General features: G+C 45.6%; 2 protein-coding genes across 2 annotated transcripts in view; one reads left to right on the top strand and one right to left on the bottom strand.

The window, feature by feature from the left end:
• LOC115458957 (uncharacterized aarF domain-containing protein kinase 1-like) overlaps positions 1-10,095 on the bottom strand; it is a gene marked incomplete at its 3' end in the record, with an annotated part of 38,528 nt that extends 28,433 nt beyond the window's left edge. The window contains exons 1-2 of the mRNA XM_030188814.1: positions 10,022-10,095; positions 1,052-1,196 (exon numbers count right to left, since the gene is read on the bottom strand). Coding sequence (XP_030044674.1) covers positions 1,052-1,186 — 135 coding nt within the window. The remainder of the gene's footprint in view (positions 1-1,051; positions 1,197-10,021) is intronic.
• Positions 10,096-10,299: 204 nt separating this feature from the next.
• LOC115458954 (SNW domain-containing protein 1) overlaps positions 10,300-19,235 on the top strand; it is a 65,192-nt gene continuing 56,256 nt past the window's right edge. The window contains exon 1 of the mRNA XM_030188810.1: positions 10,300-10,416. Coding sequence (XP_030044670.1) covers positions 10,403-10,416 — 14 coding nt within the window. The 5' untranslated portion in view covers positions 10,300-10,402. The remainder of the gene's footprint in view (positions 10,417-19,235) is intronic.

Genomic DNA, 19,235 nt, shown 5'->3' with positions numbered 1-19,235 from the left:
ATGATAAATGTGAACGCTAAAAATGCTATCTCTCTCTCTCTCTCTAGGCTGAAACTGAAGCCCAGAACAGTCAAGTTTCAAATAAAAACTGGTTACATCACTGCAAGGCACATCTGTGCGCCAACTAAGAAACAGGGGTCAGTCCTGTGTAACAGCTTTAAGAATAAACATGCACCACCTGCTGGCCAAACTACAGAAATACACTTCAGAATCAATTAAGGCAGGAAAATATCCAATACATTTTACAGGCTTAAAACACACTGTTTCTTCACAACCTGCATATAATAAATGCAACCAAAGTGGTTTATATCACAGAAAACATGATATATCAAATCCATGTCCCTTTAATTATTTCATGATTTGCAAAGAATATTCATCATAAAATACATTTGTCGCATGATCATTTTATGACTCTACCATAGGCCTATTTGTGAGCTTTATTGTATACCCAGCCGTGGGAGCCGGCTCTGTAGGTGCTTGAGCACCCTCAACATTGAGAAAATTCCTTGTATGTGTCCAGGAAGGGGTTATTTCCATTGGGCTTAGCACTCCCAATAATTTTGAAAAGTTGGCTCCTATGAACCCAGCCATTTTTGGGTTACAGAGAAAAATAAAAGGGGTCCCATTATTTTGAAACCCGCGGTATGTGTGTCTATACCCAGTGTAGCCGAATGTAACTCGCCTTGAGCTACTACTGAAAAGGGTGTGAGCAAAATCCAAATAAATAATAATATGTATGTGTGTGTATATACATGGATGGGAACAACAGTATAAATTTACAATTTCTAACCATGTTCATTAGTATTAGGTGCCGCAAGACCTCAATGAAGTAAGACATGCAGGATGCTTCTTTCTTCATTAGGAACCAGACAGCAACCAGGCTAACGCCCAAGGAGAACGGGTCCTGCATGCACTGCTGAACTCACAGAGACATAATGATCCATCCCCAAAAGTCACATGTGAAGCATTTCACTACAGTTAGGACCTCTGTCTGTCAACTGTAAAATCACCCGCTCCCTCCTCTTCAGAGACTCACAGGAACAAACCTTACCGTTAACACAGCCCTTCCAATCCGAACCACGCCAAAATCATTAAGGTCCACATAGTTCATCGTATACAAGTGAAAACCAGAGGCTGTCAGGGCTGCAGCAGCCAGTGCGGTCAGTTTCAGTGTCCTTCTAGCCATGGTAGAAACACTAATGTGCAAGAGAGAGACAACAAAAGAGAAAGCTAAAGGAAATTACAAACTGGCCACAGGACCAAATGTTGTACAACATCCTTTTGGGAGGGGGGAGATTTGAAAGGGTGAATCAGGAGATAATTGTGGGTCCCCGCCCCCTCACCACCACAGTAGATCCACCCAGTGTAATGTTATTAGGCCAAATCTCCCTTTTCATGCAGCCTGGCTGTCAAATAAAAAGCTACTCCCCATCTAATGCAGGGAATGTGGTCATCACTCTTCTCCACCTCCCCTTCCTACTGAAGCAGTGCTGGCCCCCACCATAGCCCAGTCTGCAAGTGCATAGAGCCAACAAAGCCAGCATTTTTAACCCACTCCTGCTGCCACTGGGTTCATCTGCTTCCTGTGCAGATCAAACAGGAGATCTCATCATCATGGGAGGGAGAGAAGCTAGAAGTGCTGGACCTACTGGCCCCACTCTCCTGCTAGTTTGGCCACAGAGGAGGTTTTGGAAAGGCACCAGGACCAAGTCTTGAGCTGAAGACAAGTTTGATGAGAAGAGGGAGGAAAGTGAGAACTGAGGGAAAAGATTAGAACAGGTAGAAGTGAATTAATTTTTTTTTACTCTTTCAAAAAGTACAAGGACTAGGGGACACTCAATGAAGTTGCAAGGAAATACTTTCAAAATAGGAGGAAATATTTTTTTTCACTCAATGACTAGTTAAGTTCTGGAACTCATTGCCAGAGGATGCGGTAAGAGAGCTTAGTATATTCTGAGATAAAAAAAAGGTTTGAACAAATTCCTGGAGGAAAAAATCCATAGTCTGCTATTGAGATGGACAAGAGGAAAGCCACGGCGGTACTGCAACTATTTGGATTCTGACAGGTACTTGTGACCTGGATTGGCCACTATTGGAAGCAGGATAAGTACATAAGTACATAAGTAGTGCCATACTGGGAAAGACCAAAGGTCCATCTAGCCCAGCATCCTGTCACCGACAGTGGCCAATCCAGGTCAAGGGCACCTGGCACGCTCCCCAAACGTAAAAACATTCCAGACAAGTTGTACCTAAAAATGAGGAATTTTTCCAGTCCATTTAATAGCGGTCTATGGACTTGTCCTTTAGGAATCTATCTAACCCCTTTTTAAACTCCGTCAAGCTAACCGCCCGTACCACGTTCTCCGGCAATGAATTCCAGAGTCTAATTACACGTTGGGTGAAGAAAAATTTTCTCCGATTCGTTTTAAATTTACCACACTGTAGCTTCAACTCATGCCCTCTAGTCCTAGTATTTTTGGATAGCGTGAACAGTCGCTTCACATCCACCCGATCCATTCCACTCATTATTTTATACACTTCTATCATATCTCCCCTCAGCCGTCTCTTCTCCAAGCTGAAAAGCCCTAGCCTTCTCAGCCTCTCTTCATAGGAAAGTCGTCCCATCCCCACTATCATTTTCGTCGCCCTTCGCTGTACCTTTTCCAATTCTACTATATCTTTTTTGAGATACGGAGACCAGTACTGAACACAATACTCCAGGTGCGGTCGCACCATGGAGCGATACAACGGCATTATAACATCCGCACACCTGGACTCCATACCCTTCTTAATAACACCCAACATTCTATTCGCTTTCCTAGCCGCAGCAGCACACTGAGCAGAAGGTTTCAGCGTATCATCGACGACGACACCCAGATCCCTTTCTTGATCCGTAACTCCTAACGCGGAACCTTGCAAGACGTAGCTATAATTCGGGTTCCTCTTACCCACATGCATCACTTTGCACTTGTCAACATTGAACTTCATCTGCCACTTGCACGCCCATTCTCCCAGTCTCGCAAGGTCCTCCTGTAATCGTTCACATTCCTCCTGCGACTTGACGACCCTGAATAATTTTGTGTCATCGGCGAATTTAATTACCTCACTAGTTATTCCCATCTCTAGGTCATTTATAAATACATTAAAAAGCAACGGACCCAGCACAGACCCCTGCGGGACCCCACTAACTACCCTCCTCCACTGAGAATACTGGCCACGCAATCCTACTCTCTGCTTCCTATCTTTCAACCAGTTCTTAATCCATAATAATACCCTACCTCCGATTCCATGACTCTGCAATTTCTTCAGGAGTCTTTCGTGCGGCACTTTGTCAAACGCCTTCTGAAAATCCAGATATACAATATCAACCGGCTCCCCATTGTCCACATGTTTGCTTACCCCCTCAAAAAAATGCATTAGATTGGTGAGGCAAGACTTCCCTTCACTAAATCCGTGCTGACTTTGTCTCATCAGTCCATGTTTTTGTATATGCTCTGCAATTTTATTCTTAATAATAGCCTCCACCATCTTGCCCGGCACCGACGTCAGACTCACCGGTCTATAATTTCCCGGATCTCCTCTGGAACCCTTCTTAAAAATCGGAGTAACATTGGCTACCCTCCAGTCTTCCGGTATTACACTCGATTTTAGGGACAGATTGCATATTTCTAACAGTAGCTCCGCAAGTTCATTTTTTAGTTCTATTAATACTCTGGGATGAATACCATCAGGTCCCGGTGATTTACTACTCTTCAGCTTGCTGAACTGACCCATTACATCCTCCAAGGTTACAGAGAATTTGTTTAGTTTCTCCGATTCCCCCGCTTCAAATATTCTTTCCGGCACCGGTGTCCCCCCCAAATCCTCCTCGGTGAAGACCGAAGCAAAGAATTCGTTTAATTTCTCCGCTACGGCTTTGTCCTCCTTGATCGCCCCTTTAACACCATTTTCGTCCAGCGGCCCAACCGACTCTTTGGCCGGTTTCCTGCTTTTAATGTATCTAAAAAAGTTTTTACTATGTATTTTTGCTTCCAACGCTAATTTCTTCTCAAAGTCCTTTTTTGCCCTCCTTATCTCCGCTTTGCATTTGGCTTGGCATTCCTTATGATCTATCCTGTTACTTTCAGTTGGTTCTCTTCTCCACTTTCTGAAGGATTGTTTTTTGGCTCTAATGATTTCCTTTATCTTACTGTTTAGCCACGCCGGCTGACGTTTAGTCTTTTTTCCCTTTTTTTCTAATACGTGGAATATATTTGTCCTGAACCTCCAGGATGGCGTTTTTAAACAGCATCCACGCCTGATGCAAGTTTTTTACTCTGCGATCTGGGCTAGATGAGCCAATTTTCTGACCTAGTATGGCTATTCTTATTTGTCCCACAAATATCAACTATGCCATAACTACTGGAATCTACAGAGGCATATTTTGAAAATGAGCCCCGTTGGGTCAGTCCTACCTATACTGTGCTGCTGCTGACAATGGATGCACATCTAATACATTAACAGCATAACTCCCTAAGGTTACATAAGTACATAAGTAATGCCACACTGGGAAAAGAGCAAGGGTCCATCGAGCCCAGCATCCTGTCCACGACAGCGGCCAATCCAGGCCAAGGGCACCTGGCGAGCTTCCCAAACGTACAAACATTCTATACAATCAAGCCATTGTGACATCACTAATGAGGTTGGCTCTTATTGATGGAATGAGCCACTATGACATCACAATAGGTTAAATCACTGCTCTATGTAATAAAAGTGAGCCAAGTAGAGGACATAAGTACATAAGTAATGCCACACTGGGAAAAGACCAAGGGTCCATCGAGCCCAGCATCCTGTCCACGACAGCGGCCAATCCAGGCCAAGGGCACCTGGCAAGCTTCCCAAACGTACAAACATTCTATACAATCAAGCCATTGTGACATCACTAATGAGGTTGGCTCTTATTGATGGAATGAGCCACTATGACATCACAATAGGTTAAATCACTGCTCTATGTAATAAAAGTAAGCCACGTAGAGGACATAAGTACATAAGTAATGCCGCACTGGGAAAAGAGCAAGGGTCCATCGAGCCCAGCATCCTGTCCACGACAGCGGCCAATCCAGGCCAAGGTTGTTGCATTTCAATTATTCAATGACTGCTCTATTTAACTATTTTAGTTTTCTTCTGCTTTAAAAACACTAATAGAAAATTGTTTTTTTATGTAATCAAATTCCATCGTATGTTTAAGGAGTTCCTTGCCCCCAGAATTAAGAAGTGAAAAAGATTTTCTTAAATATTTAAAATAATTGAAAATCTAGTTATTCACCAACTACTCTTAATAACTTAGATTTGGTTATTTACTCTTAATACTACTGATCTTTTTTTTAATTGTATTTACATAGTAGATGATAGCACATGATATAATATACGCATACTTGGATCTGTCCTTACCATTTTCAGAGAACAGATAGTAGAAAGCTGCCAGGCACTGGCTTAATTTTTAACCACTGGAATTACCACTGAAGCCCACTGCAGCCTAACCAGATCTATCTCATAAATGGGATACACTGGCCATACATCTCAACTACTCGCTTTTTCGTCTAAAGCTTAAGAGTTATTATAGAATTCTAATTGTGACCATGGGATTGTGTGAAAGTATTCTTGGTTGACACTGCCACTTTTTTCATTGTTAACCATATTGAGCTATAGGTTAAAACAGTATATAAAATGGATGCTTATTATTATTCATTACAAATGAATAGAAATGGTACACCCTACTCCTGACAAACCCCACTCTTGTATGATCTTTGGGGGGGGGGTGTCGCAGAGAGACTGAGCCAGGCCCAGGGCAAGGCCACCCCCATCCACCACCACCCCCCAAGGATTGTTGCTGCCCCACCCTGCCTCCCCCTAATTGCTACTGCTGTCTCCTCCCTCTTCTGTTCCCAGGCCGTGTAGGGGTATTTCCCTGTGATCTAGCCTGAGCTGGTCTTGGCCTACACAAGCCTATGACATCTTGGTACAATAAGATGGCTGCTGCAACCCTCTGACCTGCACATCTCTGTATCAGTAAGATCCAGCTTCAGCTTGTGGAAAATCACTGACAGGCTTGCTGAAGCCAAGGACATTCTGTGTTCCAACCATCCCCCTTCTATCTCTGAGACGCTAGGAAGGGAGTCATACTCATGGCACCAGAAGTTACCATCTTCAAGGTCACAAAACAAAGAACTCTTCTTACCCATGCACTGGACTGTATGAGAGGAGAATTGGTCCAGGCTCACCCGAGCGACAGGTCTGGAAGAACGCGGGGAGAGTGGGAGAAGAAGTTAGTCGGGGACCCTCGTCGGAGGAGTACCTGTGAAGGACCTGAAAAATCCAGCAAGGCTCGGGGTGAGCTAGAGACTGTATGATACCAACCTTGTGACCTGCATAACTGGTGCAAATACCTGTGGCAGAGATATTGGCTCTGATAACCAAAGGAGAGACGGGAACCTGCTTGTTTGCTGAGAAAGACCTGCACTACATAAGACACAGACTGCTAAGATAGCGTCTGGGGAGATTCTGCACCGGTCTCATCTGAAGCCGTCATCAGGACAGCGGGGTAAGATCATGGTGATATATTTCCTAGTCTGGGGTTAGGCAGTTGTTTTATCTAAGTACGACTGGTTTATGTCAGCTCTTGGTCAGGGAAAGCTGCTAATGTGTATTCCGCATAAGATGTGATAAGGTTTCATAAGGATCATTAGGATATCATTTGTACTGTTCTAATCATTATTGTACGTAGTCTCAGGATAATCAGAGTATAGTTAGACAATATATTTTGTTAGTGTGCATATCAGTAAGAGATATTATATTGCATATAAGCTATTGCAGAGTGTCTATTTTTCTACCTGTAATAAATAAATAATAATTATCATCTGTGACGTGGCTTTGGTTCTTTGGCGAAGAACAAAACACTGGCAGGGTGCCAGCAACAAGGTTCCTTTATAATATTTCCCCTAGGCTGAGCGGGAACCTTGTAATAAGTATTATCAGGGAATAATTATTGCCCTAATTACTTATTTTTCATCCTACAGCCGCCGGCACCGCAGTCCCCAGTCTCCACCTATCTTCCCTCAGCTCCCTTCTGTCTGCCATCCGACCTCCTTCATTTGAAAAAAAAAATCTCAAAATCGGCAGCGCAGCGCCTTCTGTGCGAAAGCGGCAGATCACCTCGGCGGCCCTTCCCTCAGTGTCCCTCACTCGCAGAAATAGGAAGTTACATCAGAGGAGGGCAGGACACAGTAAGGGAAGGCCCACCCGAGGCGATCTGCTGCTTTCACACAGAAGGCGCTGCGCTGCCGATTTCGAGATATTTTTAAAATGCAGGGGACCGGGTGGCAGACAGAAGGGAGCAGAGGAGACTGGGGACTGCAGCGCCAGCGGCCTGGGAGCAGGAGAGGGCGAGAGACTCTGGCGCCAGGCCCTCCTTGGAGTCCCAGGCCCAGGGAATTTTGCCCCCCCCCCCCCCCTTGGCGGCCGTGTGTGTGATATTTTAGTTGTTTTTCCACAACTGTACCTAACATTTGGGACTGGATTAAAGTGGGTAAGGGTTTTTGTTTGTTTAAATTATACCAAAATCGTTCATAGACAGGAATCGGGGAGGATGAAATTGTGTTTGAAATTGAAGTCATACAACTCCCTCCCTCCCTCACCTCCTGCCCGGATATGGAAGGTGCTGAAGATCCTGCTTCTAACTGTGTGTCAATAGAAACGGACCTGGCTAAAGTCTCCCTAGCTCAGGTACAAATCAGCAACGAAGAACAAAGTAAGAGCCAGTGTGATTGCTGTCAAAGTAACAGAGCCAACGGATCTTGAAATGTAGCTTCTCAAGTTTTTTTTCCTTGCAATTTCATTAAGAGATCCTGTTTCAATGCGGTGGATGCCTGCATTGACAATTGACAAAAATAACAGAATTCAAAAAGGTGTGGGATAAACACACAGGTTTCCTATATATCACGAGGTGAAATAAAAGTATAAAGCTTACAGTAAAAACTGAGATTTTTCACAATTTAAAGGAGAGAAAATAGCATGCATAGACTGCACCAGGCGTCAGTTCCAGGGGCGTAGCTATGGTGGGCCACAGGAGCCTGGGCCCCCGCAAATTTCATCTGGGCCCCTGGTTTGGCTGGCAGATGTCCCCAACCCCTGCCAGACGAAGCCTTCTTCAGTGCAGTCTCTGGCGCAGCTGCATTTGCAGCCGAATCCCTGCTCGTCTTTCTTCTTGCTCCTCCTGTGCACACTGACACTCAGTGGTCTCCGGCACAGCCACGTTTGCTGCCTGCCCCCAGAGTGCTGCTTGCCCCCTGCTCTTCTTTCTCCTCTTGTGCATGCCGACACTCAGTTGTCTCCGGCGCAGCCGCGATCACGGCCTGCCCCCTGCTCTTCTTTCTTCTTGCTCCTCTTGTGCACGCTGATGCTCAGTGGTCTCCGGCGCAGCCACGCTCGCAGCCTGCCCCCTGCTCTTCTTTCTTCTTCCTCCTCTTGTGCACACTGACGTTCAGCGGTCTCCGCCACCCCCTGCTCTTCTTTCTTCTTGCTCCTCTTGTGCACGCTGACACTCAGTTGTCTCCGGCGCAGCCGCGATCACGGCCTGCCCCCTGCTCTTCTTTCTTCTTGCTCCTCTTGTGCACGCTGACACTCAGTTGTCTCCGGCGCAGCCGCGATCACGGCCTGCCCCCTGCTCTTCTTTCTTCTTCCTCCTCTTGTGCACGCTGACGCTCAGCGGTCTCCGGCGCAACCGTGTTTGCGGCCTGCCCCATGCTCTTCTTTCTCCTTGCTCCTCTTGTGCACGCTGACGCTCAGCGGTGTACGGCACAGCCGCGTTCATGGCCTGCCCCCTGCTCTTCTTGTGCACACTGACGCTCAGTGGTCTCCGGCGCAGCCGCGTTTGTGTACAAGAAAGAAGAGCAGGGGGCAGCTCCGGAGACTGCGCTGAAGAAGTCTTCGGCAAGTGGGAGTTGGGGACCCCCACCAGCAAAGGTATTTGTTCGTGAGGGGGGTGAGGCGGTGGGGGGGGCAGCAGGGCAGCACTCAAAATGTACCCCCAACCTCGGTCTCTGGCCCCCTCCCACCATGATGTCTGGCTACGCCCCTGCATGACGCCCCCTCCCTACCCATCTTCAAATCAATGCTCAAAGCCCACCTCTTCAATGTCGCCTTCGGCACCTAATCACTACACCTCTTCTCAGGAAAACTTAACTACCCCAACTTGACATTTCGTCCTTTAGATTGTAAGCTCTTCCGAGCAGGGCCCGTCCTTATTTGTTAATTTGTACAGCGCTGCGTAACCCTAGTAGCGCTCTAGAAATGTTAAGTAGTAGTAGCAGGGGCGTAGCCAGACTTGCGTGGGAAGGGGGTCCACAGCTCGAGGGGAGGGGGCACATTTTAGCCCCCCCTGCCGCCACCCCCTCCTGCCGCCATTGTCGCCCCCCCGTCTCTGCTGACCCCCCTCCCGCCGCCACCTACCTTCCGTTTTGCTGGCAGGGGACCCCACTCCCCGTCAGCCGACGTCCTCTCCCGTAGAACGCAGCGGCACTGGCAGAGAAAAGTCTTCTTCCTTGCATGCTGACGTCCTGCACGAATGTGCAGGATGTCAGACTCAGAGAACAGAACGTTGGCTGGGAGTGGTGTCCCCCGCCAGCAAAACGGATGGTAGGCGGGGGCGGGTTCACTGAAATCTACGGGGGCCCAGGCCCCCTCAGGCCCCATGTAGCTACGCCACTGTAGTAGTAGCACTGTCTCAAAATATTTGCTTGTTATACTACTACTATGTTTTCTCATTATTAAGCTACCCAAAAACCTCTGTAACTCTAAATGTATAGTCTGTTCTATATTTTCACTCTACATAAGCCACATTGAGCCTGCAAAGAGGTGGGAAAATGTGGGCTACAAATGCAATAAATAAATAAACGTTGTAACCCTACAAACAGTGGCATGTGCAATCCTGGAGACTGTGAAATACTCCTTTTCATAGGTCGTCCTTTATCACAGAGGTCATTACCGGTTTTATTAGTGTCATTAATTCCCCGGTCAACTGTCCTGCGAGCCGGCGCCGCCTCACCTCCTTGACTCCGGCGGGGGGAGACTCAAGAGACGGGGAAGAGCGACGGACGCCGTTTAGCCGGGAAGACGCGCGTGACGCCAGGGGTGGGGGGGGCGGGGTTGGCTCTTCCCCCGCCTTCCCAGAGCCGGTCTTGCTTGACGGCGCGGCGGCCCGACGCTCGACCTCCACACACATAGCTGTAATCGCTTCCGCGCGGACTATGATTCCCAGCACGCCTCGCGCCCCCGAACATGCGCACTGGGCTCTTCGCAAACAGACGTTGACCCGCTTGATGTGACGTCAGACCGTGGCTGCTGCTCTCTGGAGTGAAGAAGCAAGATGGCGCTGACTAGGTGAGTGCGAGCTTTTACTAGCGTCTGGTTAATGGGACCAGACTCTGAACATAGCGCAGTCTGGCCCTGAAAACGATGAATTTTGGACGGCACAAGACACCTGTTGTAGTGGGATAGTTCAGCTCTGGGCTGTGTCTGTTGGCTTCTGTGGGAGGCTTGGCCCAGGCCTCCTCTATTCCTGGCAAATAAAAAGCAGAAGGGAACAAAATAAGCAAATAATAAGATCACCATAACGTGCGGATGGTCTGCTTTTGATCTTAAAAGACCCCCCAACACAAAAGATACAGATGATGTGTATTTTTATTTCTTTTATTTATTGCACTTGTATCCCACATTTTCCCACCTATTTGCAGGCTCAATGTGGCTCACAAAGATCTGTTATAAGTAATGCCACACTGGGAAAAGACCAAGGGTCCATCGAGCCCAGCATCCTGTCCACGACAGCGGCCAATCCAGGTCAAGGGCACCTGGCACGCTCCCCAAACGTAAAAACATTCCAGACAAGTTATACCTAAAAATGCGGAATTTTTCCAAGTCCATTTAATAGCGGTCTATGGACTTGTCCTTTAGGAATCTATCTAACCCCTTTTTAAACTCCGTCAAGCTAACCGCCCGTACCACGTTCTCCGGCAACGAATTCCAGAATCTAATTACACGTTGGGTGAAGAAAAATTTTCTCCGATTCGTTTTAAATTTACCACACTGTAGCTTCAACTCATGCCCTCTAGTCCTAGTATTTTTGGATAGCGTGAACAGTCGCTTCACATCCACCCGATCCATTCCACTCATTATTTTATACACTTCTATCATATCTCCCCTCAGCCGTCTCTTCTCCAAGCTGAAAAGCCCTAGCCTTCTCAGCCTCTCTTCATAGGAAAGTCGTCCCATCCCCACTATCATTTTCGTCGCCCTTCGCTGTCCTTTAGGAAACCATCTAACCCCTTTTTAAACTCTGCTAAGCTAATCGCCTTCACCACGTTCTCCGGCAACAAATTCCAGAGTTTAATTATGCGTTGGGTGAAGAAAATATTTCTCCGATTTGTTTTGAATTTACTACACTGTAGTTTCATCGCATGCCCCCTAGTCCTAGTATTTTTGGAAAGCGTGAACAGACGCTTCACATCCACCTGTTCCACTCCACTCATTATTTTATACTAGTAAAAAAGGCCCGTTTCTAGGAGAGATGAAACGGGCTCTAGCAAGGTTTTGGGGCAGGGGGAGATGGGGTTTGGAGGCTGTGGAGGCAAGTTCAGCAAGCCAGCTGTCCCCGAAGCACCCTGCAGGCACGGGGGAGCTAGCGTCAGCGAGGCAGGTGTCCCCCGACCCCCCTCGAGGTACCTGCGAGATCCGATGGTGTTTGCGTCGCGGTAGTTTCCAGCAGTGTGCTCCGCCCTCGTCGTCATGCCAGATTGGAGTGGGTCAAGAGCAGCTTGAGATGAGAGAAAGTCAAGGCAGCGGCTGTGAACGGCAAGGCATCAGGAACGGTCGCAGTGGAAAGAGAGAGATTGAGGATATATGACAGATAAAAGGGGTAGAGTAGGAGAGATGGTGTTAATAAGGTGGGTAGGAATAGGATCAGGTAGTTCATTTTGAGGAGAGAAGATGTGATGTTTCTTCATCAGTGACTTCAGGCAAGAAGGAAAAGGACGGAGAGGTTGAGGAAATAGAACGGACAAGAGGAGGGAGAGGTGGGGGTGGTTTGGTAGAGAACTATACAACTTTGTATTTGTTATCCACCGACTGGCCAAACGCCTTTGACGGTACTATGTAAGCCACAAATGCAACAAATAAATGTTCAATGCACGTGCATGTAACTTTGTAAGTCTATGTGCTTGAAAATGAGCCTCCAAATGCCCCCATTATGACATAATCTGGGACTGCAGATTAGGGAAAAAAATCTTTTATTGGGGCAAAAGAGAGATAAATGAGACTATATATATTAAGGAGCTCTTGTCATGGGAAATTATGGAAGTTTAAATTGTTCCAAGTTAGTAACCAATTTTTTCTGAACCTTGTATAGCTGTCATTTTTGCCAGTAACTTTTCATAGGATATTGTAGATGCTTCTGTTGTTTTCCAGTGTCTCAGGCTTATTCTGTGTACCAATATGATAACTATATATCACCATTTATCTTGTGGTTTCTTTTAGTTAGGGCTTTGATATAAGTTGTAGCACTTTTTGCCATAACTGGTGAACTTATGAATTAGCCCACAGCATGTGGCACCCTCTCTCCCAAGTTAATTAAATATTACAGGGCTCGACAAATGTTCAGAAAATCTAGGAGCCAGCAGCTGAGACCTCTCTCACTTCCCCTTCCCTACCCTTCCAACACTAGTGAGGTTTTGGAGGAGAGGCGAGGGAATCCGTTTCCAGATCGACAGTAGCTCTTAGAAACTGATTTACTAAGGCTCTTTTCCTATTCTGTGTCTGTGGGCAAAGAAATATTAGTAAATCGGTTTGTTATAGAGCCTCTGCAAATCACTGGCAGAAGCCGGTAGACTCCCTTAGCAAAGCATGCTATCAGTTGTGTGACAGTACCCTCTAGATAAGTGAAGCAAAAAGGTAATTGGCGCTTTGTTTCATGTGATACCATAGCCTAGTCTCTGTCTCACTCGCATGTACCCCCTTCTCTAGCCTTCATCCTGTTGCTTTCTCATCCCCCCCCCCCCTTTCCAGTTTCACATATCACTCTTTCATACCTCTGCCTCCGGCCTTCACCCTTGCCTTTTGGACTGCATTTTTAGAAGAAACTGCATGCTTCCTATTTCCCTTCCACAATTCAGCTCTGTATGTAAACTTGAGCATGTGATACAGGAAATTTGATCTGCTCTTTCAAGGCACTTGAGACTTGAAACCTTGAGACTTCCCAAACTTCCTGCACCAAGCAGGTCAGACATGCATACCTAACTGAATCGTGGTTCAGAAGTATTCAGTGTACTGTTTGACGTTGCGCTATACAAAACAACCAAAATTCAGGGGATGAAATCCCTGGCGCTAGCATGCAATTTCGTTCTAATCACAGTACCGAAACAGTACTAGTTAAGCTCATGACTAAATTCAAACAAATGATTGCAACCGGCAAGAACATATTACTTCTACACTTCGACATGTCTAGTGCCTTTGACATGGTTGATCATGGAATTCTACTACATATCCTCGAGTACTTCTGAATCGGAGGCAGTGTTCTCAATTGGTTCAAAGGGTTCCTAACCACACGTACATATCAAGTGACATCAAATTCGAGTACATCAGCCACGTGGACACCTGAATGCGGAGTTCCACAGGGATCCCCCCTCTCACCGACCTTATTTAACCTAATGATGACACCCTTGGCCAAACTACTATCAAATCAAAATCTCAACCCATACATATACGCTGATGACGTAACCATGTACATCCCATTTAAACAAGATTTAAAGGAAATCTCCAACAAAATCAACCAAAGTCTACACATAATGCATTCATGGGCAGATGCATTTCAGCTGAAACTTAACACAGAAAAAACTCAATGTCTAATACTCACCTCCCAACACAACACGAACAAATTCACCACCATCAACCCACCAAAACTGAATCTACCAATTTCGGACACCCTAAAAATTCTTGGAGTTACCATTGATCGACACCTAACGCTTGAGTGTCACGCGAAAAACACAACCAAAAAGATGTTCCACTCAATGTGGAAATTAAAAAGAGTAAGACAATACTTCCCAAGGACCGTCTTCCGTAACCTGGTACAATCATTGGTACTCAGTCATCTAGACTATTGTAATGCACTCTACGTTGGCTGCAAAGAACAAATACTCGAAAAACTGCAAACAGCCCAGAATACAGCAGCTAGACTCATATTCGGAAAATCAAAATATGAAAGTGCTAAACCCTTACGAGAAAAGCTACACTGGCTCCCACTCAAAGAACGCATCACGTTCAAAATATGTACCCTAGTTCACAAAATCATTCATGGCGAAGCCCCAGCCTACGTGTCAGACTTGATAGACTTACAACCCAGGAAGGCTAAAAAATCATCTCGCACGTTCCTAAATCTTCATTTCCCAAACTGTAAAGGTCTAAAATACAAACTAATGCATGCATCAACCTTTTCCTATATGCGCGCACAATTCTGGAACGCACTGCCGCGCAACCTAAAAACGATCTATGAACTAACCAACTTCCATAAACTACTGAAGACCCATCTTTTCGACAGGACATACCACAAAGATCAACACATGTGAACCCCCACATGTATCCAAAACTGTCTTACAATGCTTTCTTGTTATATTACTATCATGTTTTTCATTATCATGTAACCCAAAATCCTTTTATAATACCAAATGTCTATTCACTTCTTATTTCCACTAGTCATGATGTATTGTAAGCCACATTGAGCCTGCAAAAAGGTGGGGAAATGTGGGATACAAATGCAATAAATAAATAAAAATAAATTTCTAGGCAACTTGGTGCCCAAGGTTTATCATGCCCTGGATTATTACATTAACACTGTGGTTTAAGCCGCTAGCGCCGACACAGCCTGTTCACTTTGAATAGACTGTTGCAATTCCACGCAGAAGCTGCTAGTGCAGCTTAGTAAAAAGACCCTTAAATTTGTAGATTCTGGAGGGTGTAAGATATGCTCCAGCGGAGATTTAACTGTGATTCACTTTCCCTTTACATAATTTTTTCATGTATAAAAGGGAAAAGGACAGTGATAGGAGTGTACTACCGTCCGCCTTGCCAGGATGAGCAGGTAGACGCAGAAATAATAAAAGAAATCAGAGATGCAAACAAAATAGGCAATGTGATAATAATGGGTGACTTCAATTATCCAAATATAGACTGGGTAAATGTAACATCGGGACATGCTAGAGAGGTACAATTCCTCGATGAAATCAAGGACAGCTTTATGGAGCAGCTGGTGCAGGAGCCGAAGAGAGAAGGAAAAATTCTAGACTTGGTCTTTAGTGGAGCGCATGATCTGTTGAGGGACTTTATGGTACTGGGGCCGCTTGATAACAGTAGTGATCATAATATGATCAGTTTTGATATCAACCTTGAAGTAACTATACACAGGAAGTCAAATACGTTAGTGTTTAACTTTAAAAAAGGAGACTATATAATACTCCCAAAGTTGTACTTGTTCATGGCTCTCCCAATTGACATACCTGACACCTTCTTCCGGGGCCTACAGAGTAGAGTGTTCTCCTTTATGTGAAAAAAAAAAGACCACCCCGGGTACGGCGAGAGATGATGTATCAATTCCGAGATAAGGGAGGTATGGGGGTCCCCTCATTTTACGATTACTATTGTGCAGCTCGTCTGCGCATTTTGGCAATATGGCTTCAAAACTCAGGAAAAATTTGGCCTGACCTAGAACAGAGTTGGCTGGAACCATACTCACTCAGAGCCATACCATGGTTAGCAAAGTCCACACTTAGGGAAATAATTATGAAAAGCCCCTGCCTCATACAATGGCCATTAACAATTTGGTGTAGGATTAGGGATCAGTTCTTCCCAGAGTGTAAATATTTTAAGCATACATTTCTTAGTTTTGATTCTGGATGGATGGGAAATGTGTGCAAGGTTTGGGAAGATATGGGACTATGTGAATTAAGACAAATGTGTGAAGAGGGCACGATTCCCACATACTCGGAACTTTGTTGGGAACATGGGCTATCTCCCCTACAGGCTTTCCACTATCACAGGGTTCAAAACTTCATCAAACATAAAGCAGGAGAGGAACTCGAGCTTACCGAGACGCAACTGGAGAAAGGGATGGTGGGCGGTGGAAATAGGGGGTGGTATTTAAAGAATATATAAAGCCCTCATAGCCCGAGAAAACCCAGTAGAACATTACACACACAAATGGGAACTAGCAGTAGGCACTACATATGATTCCACACAATGGGTGCGGGCCCTCAAATCCCTACTTCGGGTGTCGGTATGCAGCGCAATGGTAGAAAATGGACACAAGATCCTATATGGCTGGTATTACACCCCTAGTCGTCTGGCTAAGATATTTGGGTCAGGCTCGGGTCAGCGTTTATTTATTTATTGCATTTGTATCCCACATTTTCCCACCTATTTGCGGGCTCAGTGTGGCTTACAATACATTGTGAGTGATGGAAGTACAATATGTTACAGTACAATTATGGTTACATTGTGAAGAGTTATGAGAGACAGAGTCAAGTAAGAACATCTTTGGGGCGTAGAACAATGGAATGATACAATGGGTTGGCGGGAATGTGGGTGTGAAGGTGATATGTATCATATTTGGTGGTCATGTGCTCACGCAGTCAACTATTGGGAGAATATTGTGAACTTTGTAAAACTAGTGACTGCCATGAATTATCCATTGAAAATTGAACATACTACTACTACTACTACTTAGCATTTCTATAGCGCTTGCTTACTATATTTTAAACCTCTGGCGATTCAGCCTCATGTACATCAGTTTGCTACTCAGGTGTTTGTGGCGGGCAAACTAATTCTAGCGGCGTCGTGGAAAAACCTTCGATTACCAGACATCTCGGTTGTCTTGGACAAATTAAAATATATTCAACTGATGTCCAAACTAGAGAGCTGCACGGCTTCCGTCCCCGCGGGAATCCCGCGGAACCCGCGGGATTCCCGCGGGGACGGAGGCAGTTCCTGCGGGGTTCCCGCGGGGATGGAAGCAGTTCTGCGGGGTTCCCGCGGGGACGGAGGCAGTTCCTGCGGGGTTCCCGCGGGGATGGAACCAGTTCTGTGGGCTTCCCGTGGAAGTGTAAGCTGCACCTGCACCAGCCTCTCATCTACCGAATACCAATTTATTTGAGTGCTGTCTCCTCCTCCTCCTCTTCTTCCTTGCTTTAACAGCATAAATGTGGAAAGTCTTCCATTAAGGAGGTGGTAGAGTCACAAATGATGACGGAATTCAAAAAGGCGTGGGATGAACACAGAGGATCTCTAATTAGAAAATGGAAGTTATATAAATCCTAACCTTAAATGGCTGCATGTGTGTGGATGTGTCAAGTGACGCTTAGATGGCGACTCTGGCTGTGATGAACTAGAGCTGATACCTGGCAGACTTGTATGTTCTGTGTCTCATACATGGCAGTCTGGTGTAGGATGGGCTGGAAAGGGCTTAGACAGCAACTTCAGTGGCTGGAACATGAGGACAGTGCTGGACAGATTTTTACGGTCTGTGTCCCACAAATGAGAACATGAATAGGCTGGAGTGGGCTTCGATGGCAACTCCAGCAGTTGGAACATAAGGATGGGGCCAGATAGACTCCTGTGGTCTTTGTTCCAGAAACACGAAAGAAAGACCATAATCAAGTATATAATATCACACTCGTTGATTTAATGATGAATTGATCATGAGTGTGATTATTGGGCAGAGTGGATGGACCGTTCAGGTCTATTTGCTGTCACTTACTTTGTTACTATTAATCCTCTTTGCTCCCAGGCTGGTGCACAGACCTCAGCTCTGACACAGGCACGAGAATCAGATGTCACCTGACCTACTGGCGCATGCATGTGGCGGCCTCTCAGCACACAATCCCAGTGAATCAGAGACAAATCTTACATGTGCGCACCAGAGTGTTCCAAGTTCCAACTTCCGGTCCGTCCTTGCCTACAGTGCTGTGGCTCAAATCCAGAAAGGAAGCTGACTGGAACTTTCTTTTATGTACTATTAAATTCTTACGGGGATGGGTGGGGATGGGTTAAATTCTTGCGGGGACGGGTTGGGATGGTTTAAATTTTTGCGGGGATGGGTGGGTACGGGTAAGATTCCAGCGGGGTGGGTGGGGACGGGTAAGATTCCAGCAGGGACAGGCGGGGATGGGTAGGATTTCTGTCCCCGTGCAACTCTCTAGTCCAAACTTACCACTTTGAGCAGAGGGCGTCTGGCCCAACACCAGAAGATATGGGATTTATATTATAAATGATCAGCATCTTTCGTGACTTAACATTGCTACAAGGATTGTAGGGGGGGGAGGGGAGAACAGAGGAAATGCAAGATGGTTTCAATAGCAGATTGAAAATAAAAGTAGTATTGTATAACAGTTATCAAAGTTACCTATCCATGTGATGTGACAATGTTTTCATCTTGACTTTGTATGGTTTGGAAAAGCATAAATAAACATTAAAAAAAAAAAAGACTATGATCTTCTCATTTTATCATAGTCTCCTTTTTTAAAGTTAAACGCTAACGTATTTGACTTCCTGTGTATAGTTACTTCAAGGTTGATATCAAAACTGATCATATTACGGTGGAAAAAAAAAACTTAGGGGGACAACTGAGAAGGGTAAAAACTGTACAACAGGCATGGACGCTGTTCAAAAATACCATCCTGGAGGCCCAGGCCAAACATATTCCACAAATTAGAAAAGAAAGACGGAACTCCAATAGACAGCCATCCTGGTTGAAAAGTGAGGTGAAGAAAGCTATTAGGGCTAAAAGAAACGCCTTCAGAAAATGGAAGAAGGAACCGTCTGAAAATAACAAGCAGCATAAGGAGTGTCAAAGCAAATGCAAGGCACAGATAAAGAAGGCCAAGAGGGATTACGAAAAAAAGATAGCATTAGAGGCAAAAAAGCATAGTAAAAAAAAATTTCGGTATATTAAAGCAGGAAGCCGGCAAAAGAATCGGTTGGGCCGCTGGATGACCGAGGGGTAAAAGGGGCGATCAAGGAAGACAAAGATGTAGCGGAGAGATTGAATGAATTCTTTGCTTCGGTCTTATACGGTCTGTGCCAGAGCCGATGGTGGGAGGTGGGGATAGTGCTGGGCAGACTTGTACAAATCAAGGTAAGGTATACACAAAAAAGTGGCGCAT

The sequence above is a fragment of the Microcaecilia unicolor genome, unplaced genomic scaffold (assembly GCF_901765095.1).
Source record: "Microcaecilia unicolor unplaced genomic scaffold, aMicUni1.1, whole genome shotgun sequence".
Taxonomy (NCBI): Eukaryota; Metazoa; Chordata; class Amphibia; order Gymnophiona; family Siphonopidae; genus Microcaecilia; species Microcaecilia unicolor.
The sequence above is the reverse complement of the archived record's forward strand: the minus strand, read 5'-3'. Positions and strand labels throughout refer to the sequence as shown.